We start from the raw sequence: 8674 nt of genomic DNA, 5'->3' as shown, positions 1-8674 counted from the left end.
TTGAACTATTTTGGACCAGTTCAATTCAATGTTTGGAGTTTGGATTGTTATTTTGGACCAGTAAGTCTGGACTGGTCCAATTCAATGTCTTATTGGTCTATCCAATTTGTCTAAATTGATATTGATTTGAATGGGGTCCAATTCAAACCTGGTCCGTTGATATCTCTATGATACGTTTCTATGATTACTGATATGGGATATATTATATTAATATTTTATTTCTTATTTGTAATATTATCTCTCTGGATGTGAGATGAGGGATCAAACCCATGCAACTGCAGGCTCTCTTCTTGTAATAAGGTCAGTGGACCTCCTATGAATTTGCATGGTGCCCCACATCACATCACTGATGTGCATTGGGAACATTTAACATGGCTGGGGGCACGTGCGGGGCGCTTTGTGCAGCGTGATGACCATCTGATCTCACAAAAAAACACATTTAACCGGTTTAACCGGGACTTGGAAAAGTCATTGGATGAAGATGAACAGTCACCGGTTCAACTGTAACAACACTGATATTGAGAGTGCTGAAGCTAAATAGTATGATTCTGACCATTTACTAAAGGTTGGTCTTGTTTTCATACAATTTCATCCTTCAAGGTTGGTAGGTAGGTGTGTGTATGACTGTCTGTCTCATGCTGTGCGTTGCATTCACGGTGGCATGATCCGTCTCACCTTATTCATGGTAGGTGAGATGTGGAAAACGGGATTTTGTGCAGGATGTGGATGAGTTTTGTCTGCTGATGCTGCAGAGTGCAGAGTGCAGACTGCAAGACTTCCCTTTCTATCCTTCTCTATTCACTCAAGCTGTGTTTTAAAATTCAGAAAAAGAGAAAGAAAAATGGTCAAAGCCCAAGAACCAATATAATATACTTAGTGAATCATGCTTGAGCTGAGCATATCAAATTCCTGCCTCTGCCTGCATTCTTCTTTCATGCAGCAGCATCACAATAAATTTTCTCTCAACTGAACAACTTATTATGTCTTTATCTTACCGAGTAAAGTAATAAAATAAGAAAATATTTCTTAACTGTCTCCTTAAATGACTTAGAGGGTGTTTGGCAGGCGTTTCATTTTACAGAGTGTTTTAGATTCATAAGTATTTCATGTCAACCTTTTTTTTTTTTTTTTTTGAAAACAAGCACAAAAAAAGTTGTGTTTATCATAGATGCAGACTGATTGCATGATTTTTGACTTATTATTATAATATATTTACAATAACAACCGTATGACATGTCAGTTTTTCCAAATTTTAATATGTCAGTCAGATCACCTAGATCACCAAGGAGATTCAAGAATACTCAACTTTGATGATTCAAGAATCGCCCGTGCAGCAACATTTTCATTAAAAAATAAAAAAATGCCAAACATGACTATTCTGATGTGGCAAGCTCGTGAAACACTAAAGTGAAGAATCCTGTTATTTTTTTTCGAGATCAAATCAGCCCCCCACAATGTCCCACAGCACATCTCCGCCGTGTATTGGGAATATCTCCCGATGATATACCAGAAATGATGATGTCATCATTGGGAAAATGTTTCCAATCATCATTGGGATGCGGTGTGGAACGTTGTGGGGGGCTGATTTGAACTCATTTTTTTCTTTAAGGCTGTGTTTGGTTGCAGTGTAATTTTATTTGCATTAGTACAAATGCATAGGAGTGCAAATGAAAAAAAATGTAAATTCTGATTTAATTTTGTTTTGGGTTGTATTTTATTCTGCTTCCATTCTTATTTTACTTCATTGTGTTGCAATCAAACAATAAAGTAAAATTTGAAATAAAAATAAATCATAACTTACACCAAAATTATTTGCACTACCATGGTTTTGCATCAGTGCAAATAAATTTGCTTTGCAACCAAAAACAGCCTAAGGCTCAATTTGGAAGGAGTATAAATCAATGTTTTTCAACCCGATGTTGACCCGACCGTTCGAACCATCACTTGGCTAGGTTTTCAGGTTTGATTCAGTCAAGACCCACCAAATGGTAAAAAACCGTTCGACATTGACCTGTTGACTTGGTGATTAGGTTCCAAGTTGCACATTCAATGCATGCAAACTTTTAGAGTCCATAACTTGCATTTCAATGTTCGCTTGAGGTGATTTTTTTTTTATTTTTTTATTTTTTTATTTTAGGCAACTTTTCGAAATCTATGCATCCTAAGGGGCCTAAGGTGCCTTGTCCCGCTATTTTTGTGAAAAAAACTTTTTTGGCCTCAAATTACAAATTTTAATATTTGTTATACATACATACATACATATATGCATTGATATAGCACGACCTGAACTGTTCGAACCGGCCGGTCAAACCAATGACCCAGAGACAAAAATGGTTCCACCTCCAAGTAGGTTTTTAAAACATCGGTACAAATACAAATATGCACATTTATAAATACATACAAAATACATGGTTTTTCACTCTATATGTTTGTATTTATACTCCTTCCAAGCCTAAAATGCGATTTGGTTCAGCTGTTTCAGCCATTAAGATACGGGTATGAGTATATTCCTTGTTCAATGGTGATATTCTCTCGTACTAGGGCCTGAAGGACACAGCTGAGGTGGAGATGGACGTAACGCCTCACTCAGCTCTATTCTACACCGTTGGGTGGGGCGGCCGTTTTGGAAAAGTCGAAAAGAGACAAGCGGCGTAAAAAAGGGTCGTAGGCTCCTCGTTTTACTACGCACAGCTTAATCCACGTCAGCCCTTACGTTGCAGTCTACATTCTACAAACTTAGCAATCGTCACCATCTCCACCACCGTACGACCTACCACGAGTCCACGACTGCTATTAAGCTAATTATGACACCACATTATTGGATTTTTGCTCAACTACTTCTTCTTCTTCATATCACGGAAAGACGATAGTACCCTTCAAACCAACTATATTTTCTCATTTTCTGGGATATATGTCGTGCCGACGAGCACATAAAGTATCAATTGATTGCCTGATTCCAATTTCCAATTTCATAGGAACAGGCGAAGATCTGTCAAAGGGTTGTCGGGTCTGGTTCGGGACAGGGTGGATTATAAAACTGACCCGGCCTAAACCGGACCCTATTGGTTCTATAAAACTGATCCCCAATTGACTCAATTATTAATCATGCAAATTATACTTGATCCATTAAGATTTTGATGCCTAAAATTTTCTATCATCAAGGATTAAAATAGGGTATCAACTATCAATATACATATTTGATACCTTTAATTACTTATGAAACTTATATGATATTAAATACATAATTAATGGGAATGCAAAATTGGAAATAAGAACCAACTCGATTATAATCGGGGAATAAAACTCAGAACCAGAACCGGTAAAATCGGTTCGGTTATATCGGATAGACCCGGACCCATCGATAGCTTCTATTGGTAGGAACGGATTTCAAAGAACACATGGCAGGCGAAAAGCTTTTGCAGGCCGCACACGTGAAAATCACCTTGGGATTTAGCTACATTATTATTAGTTAACAAAAATGGTTTACAAATAATAAACTAATTATCATGATAGATAAGGCTAGTTTCGTCATTTTCAAATACAAAATACATCTTGATTCTTGACCAGCTATTTTTCATTAAAATAACAATAGGAAAAAAAAAAAAGCAGAATCGCTCTTCCCTTCTCCCTGCTGATTATGCCCTACCTAATAAAAGCTAAAACAAGAAATCCGGCTCTTTAAAATGCTTGGGTGTAGCCCTCCCCAATCTGATTTCCGAAGAACAAAGTTAATGGCAGCAAGTGCTTAGACTCTGGTGATGCTCGGGGTGTTGTGTCTGCGTCCCAAGCCTTGGACTCTTTCGGCGTTATCTTATGCCCAGGTGGCTATACATCATCGGTTCACCGAAAGGTCAATCTCTCCAATCAGTTGCAGCGGCGTTGATCACTGGCGGCGCCACCACTCTAGCGAATGTCGCCTCAGTGGCATTGGCAACGGAACTGCTTCGATATGGCACGCTATTCTTCCATCCGGTGGCCGTGCTCGGAGTGATAGCACTTTGAGACCAGCTTTTCAGTATGTACACAAAGGAGAAGGGTCCTGGAATGTGGCTTTGGACGTCCGTCCGGCCAGATGGTTGCACGGCTCCGATTCGGCATGGCTTCTTTTTGGGGTCTGTAACTGCCTTGCACCATTGGATTGCTGTAGGGAAAGTCTGAGTGCGCCTGTTGATGATGGTGCTTGCAGTGAACTGGAAAATGCTGAAATAAGATTGAATGGAGAGGATACCTCTTTAATTGATTACAGGGTGACTGGTTAGTCGTCCTCCTTACTCTGTCTTTGTTATTGTTAGAATGAACTTATTGAATGCATACGATCTATTTAACTTAATTTCTGATAATATTCATGATTGAAATATTCCTTAATCAATAATTGATTGCATCTAATTCAAGAAATTCTTGAACTAATTAATTGATTTTTCTTTTTTTTTTTATATTTTTTTCAAATAAAAATTGATGGATTGTTTATTTTTTTCCCCAATTTGATGAGCCAGAGTCTGAATTTTATGGGTATTTCCTCTCTTTTTTTACTGAATGCTACAAAACCTCAAGCATGAGGTTTTCTTTGATTTATTTTGATACACATATGTAAAGTTTTGAGTTTTTATATTGGCATGAGACTAATATCTAGGTCATTACAGGGGTATTAGCTGATGGTCGATGTCTGTTTAGAGCAGTGGCTCATGGGGCTTGTTTGAAAAGTGGAGAAGAAGCTCCTGATGAAACCCGTCAGAGAGAACTCGCTGATGGCTTGAGAGCTCGAGTGAGTGCTTTGATTGTTAATGTTCTTGCATAATTCAAAGTCCAAAATTGAGTGCTCTTGAGGGAACAGGAAATAACATAGTATTTGGGTTACTGAATTATTTTGCAGGTAGCGGATGAACTGTTAAAAAGGAGAAAAGAAATTGAATGGTGAGATTTTAGTCTATTTGGCTGAAGATGTTACTTCAATTGGGTTACAGTATTAATGTGATTTAGTCCCTTTTCCATGTTCAGGTTTGTTGAAGGAGATTTTGATGCCTATGTTAAAAGTATTCAGCAACCCAATTCATGGGGAGGAGAACCTGAGTTGCTGATGGCTTCTCATGTCCTCAGGTTAGTTTAAACCTACAGAATTTTAGAAGTAACTTGGACTTCAGGGGCTGTTGAATACTCTGAAGGAAATTTAGTAGTTTTCTACCATGATTCTAAAGTAAAATTCCTATATATATATATATAGTCTTAGCCCCCTCCCCAACTTTTCTTACTTAAGACTCTCAGAATAAATTCTGATTTCTTAACTGAAATATTGGGAAATCAATTTTGTTCTGTGGATGCAGGACGCCAATATCTGTCTTCATGAGAGATAGAAGTTCAGGTAGCTTGATAAACATTGCAATTTATGGTCAGGAGTATGCACAGGATAATGAGAATCCTATTAAGGTGCTGTTTCATGGCTATGGACATTATGATGCTTTGGAGACTTTCTTGGATGGAAATAACCAGAAAGTAAAAATGTAAAGGTTGATTATGGAAGGATAGAGAAAGTTCAGTTAGATGAGATGAGTCAGTTTCAATTGGATGAGAGACTTGCTCCAGCAGTTAAGATTTTCAATAAGCCCAATTTTATGTACTGACTTAAGAAAGAGGCTAGCTCCCTTGTTGTAGATGGCCAGATTTTTGGCCTACTCTGTCAAATTTAATCCATGCAATAAAAAAAATAGAGCTGGTTAGTTCAGGGCTCAAAAATGTCATATGCAATGTCACATGACTATAGAAAGGTGTATTGCCTTCTTCTTTGAAACTGACAAGGATTCTGGCTGTTATAAAGGCTTTTTTTTTACTTTATTACTTCTGTATGCAAAAGTGGATTAGTGTTTTGCTAAGATAAACTTTAATTGAGACTTGTGGGAGTGCCAAGGCAAAATATGAGAAAGTAGAAGCCAGCACATCCCAAGCTACTATTTATGAGTTGTAGAAGTAGAATAACACTGAACGAAAAAAAAATCACAATATACTGCATAAATCAAAATAAATTTATTGCATCCCTTGTCATTTTGAAGTTAAACCCAAATCTTTTATTTTATTTTTTCAGAATTTAAGGCTTTGTATTTGATAGAAATAAGAGAAACATAAAGTTAGGGAAAGTTCTTAAAGAGTTTCACAAAATTATGAAACAACTTCTCCTAACTTTCTCTTTCTCTCTTATTTTCTATCAAACCAAACACAGTGTAATAGCATGTGGATGCAGATTTAAGCATCGACATGTCCTCAGAACAGCATAAACTGATTTAGTCATGAATTAGGTAAGAATTTCAGGTTGGAACGCAAGCTGGGTGGTTGCAAGCCATTACTGTATTATATGCTGATATTATACTCTGTTTAACCTAACTGCTTCAACGATCCAACTTACGGGTGAATATGAGCCAAGTTCAGCTGAAAAGTGTAAGATTCGAGTTCGATTTAAGCTAGAAAATATGAACTCAACTTGGTTTGAGTTCAACACGGGGATTTAGATCGAGCTTTCCATGAGTTGAGTTGGAATAGCTTGCTTTAGATCCACCCCTAACCCCACTATATATTTTACCACTATATGTGTTAGATCTGAATTTTTTTTTCTTTTTTTAATCTAGAGCACCAACATGTGGCATTTGGCTTCAACGGCTTGAGGAAGCAAATGAGTATTCAACAGTTTAGAACTTGCCAAAGGCGTCTTCCATCCAACCATCTGGTACATGGTCGCAATCAGTCCTGTTCGTTGTGTAAGGTGACCCCAAAAAAGCACTGGCCTACAAATGATGCTTTCATTGCTTGTATTGGTTGGTCCTTTGTCCGGTTTCCCAGCTTGTTGAGATATGAACTCCTACTGTTTTGAGATTGTCTAGCTATTACTAGATGTCCGCTCTGCCTACTTTTCCAACTCTCCAACTTGCTGTGCTAATTTCGTTTCCTATTTCTTTAAAAGTATCAACACGGTATATCTATGCAGGCCTTTAACATGTTTTGATGAACTTCTGATTTGTAAAATCATGTGACAAAATATCCTGCTGCTCTCCTCAAGACTGGTATGTTCACATGTCCGTTGAACTCAAAAACTTATAATTATATAGATACAAAGTGTCTGCGTGCCTTAACACTCATGTAATTGGCAAATGACCAAAGACTGAGTTTGCACTCTACATGTTTGTATTTGCACTATACAAAATACAAGGTTCAAAGAGGTGACTAGAGAGAGAGAGAGAGATTGTTAGGTATAAGATATTATGAAATCCTACATTACATGTTTGTATTTGCACTATACAAAGTACAAGGTTCAAAGAGGTGGCTAGAGAGAGAGAGAGATTGTTAGGTATATACATTAATGCTTTTTTCTCTTTTGATAAGAAAATTCTACATTAATTAAGGGTCAGTTTGGGAAGAGTGTATATTGTATTTCTAAATCTTTTATTTGCACTATACATAAGTGTGTAATCTTACTAAATATCAAAACTTCCACCCAACGAGGTGAAATTTATTTGTTTCCCTCCCAATTCTAAATGGGAGTAGTCCAAGTAGTCTCTGGAATCCAAACTGTTCGGCCCAATTACCAAGTCTCCCAAACATTCACAGTCCATCAGCATATTGTTTCATGCGTTCATGAACAAATGTATCAACAAACAAGTTGGTCTTGACACTCAATCCAGCCTACTTCCTTGGCCGTTTGAAATTGATTTTGAAGACTAAAAAATGTTGATGTTTTACTGCTAAATTGGGGAGAGAGAGAGAGTTGGGGCCAGGTGATCTCGAAAGAATGCTATTAGGATTATCTAATTTGTATTTTATTGGGGTTCCCGGGCCATCAAATTCTGTAAATTGTAATAAAGATGTACCAGATGAGGATATTCGGATATTCCATGGGGTAAACACAGCGAAAGTGCAAATAGGGCTCAGAATCGGGCCAGGGTGGGTCATCCCAGACATATTCGGGGCCTTCCCAGGTAAAACCTATAGGGCTTTACTGACCTGGGTTCACGGCCTTCGCCATCTCTCTCTCTCTGAACTTACGGGCTATTTGGTTTGTGGGAATTGGGATCTAGAATCAGAATTAAATTGGTATCATCGTTTGGTTGGACGGAATCATCATTGCATTCCCATTTCTGGTGGAGTGGCATTCTTTTATTTGAGGAAGTGGCCATTCTCTCTCCTCCTTTGGGAATAAGAATCCCATTCCAGCTGACTCAAATTCCAATTCGTGTTCCTAGGGGTTTCAATTCCTATTCCGACTAAAAACAAAATGAGCCCTTATTTTTAGAATTTCTGGTACATGAAGGTTAAAAGCTTAGAATGACCATAGGTAGAAAATACTCATTACTACTTTATTTTAATTAGTTTGAAGATAACATGATTATATTTCTATTTCATCATTACTATCATCTAAGGTTTGTCCCTACTATATGGGGTTGTCTACCTGAATCCTGTTTTGCTATTTCATTTGTTCAGAGTTTAGCGCCATATCTATTGTTAAACTATGTTTAATTTAAATCATTTCTTGTTACTTTCACAAAATCATTTTTAGTCTGCCCTTGGCTTTTCTAGCTCCTTCAACTTGTAATAGGTATTTTTTTTTTCTGTCAGGTGTTGTAAATGGTTTTTTATGTAATCACCAAACTATCTCAATACACTGCTATAGAGTGTATTGTATCGATATCCAAATGCC

At 37.4% G+C, this 8674-nt stretch overlaps 1 protein-coding gene across 1 annotated transcript; it reads left to right on the top strand.

The window, feature by feature from the left end:
- Window positions 1–3710: 3710 nt before the first annotated feature.
- On the top strand, window positions 3711–5727 carry LOC148847296 (uncharacterized). The gene is made up of 5 exons (XM_088950146.1): window positions 3711–4254; window positions 4641–4762; window positions 4871–4911; window positions 4996–5094; window positions 5319–5727. The coding sequence occupies exons 1-5, from the start codon at window positions 3759–3761 to the stop codon at window positions 5497–5499; spliced, it is 939 nt and encodes a 312-aa protein (XP_088806272.1). The 5' UTR covers window positions 3711–3758; the 3' UTR covers window positions 5500–5727.
- Window positions 5728–8674: the final 2947 nt, after the last annotated feature.

This window comes from Nelumbo lutea, chromosome 6, assembly GCF_056320005.1.
Source record: "Nelumbo lutea isolate HS-2025 chromosome 6, American lotus-T2T, whole genome shotgun sequence".
Taxonomy (NCBI): domain Eukaryota; kingdom Viridiplantae; phylum Streptophyta; class Magnoliopsida; order Proteales; family Nelumbonaceae; genus Nelumbo; species Nelumbo lutea.
This window is presented reverse-complemented; position numbering and strand designations above follow the sequence as displayed.

Coding starts and splice junctions, on each gene's coding strand:
- LOC148847296 (XM_088950146.1), top strand. CDS start 3,759: ATGCTCGGGGTGTTGTGTCTGCGTCCCAAGCCTTGGACTCTTTCGGCG. Junction 4,255..4,640: donor AATTGATTACAGGGTGACTG/GTTAGTCGTCCT, acceptor AGGTCATTACAG/GGGTATTAGCTGATGGTCGA. Junction 4,763..4,870: donor CTGATGGCTTGAGAGCTCGA/GTGAGTGCTTTG, acceptor ATTATTTTGCAG/GTAGCGGATGAACTGTTAAA.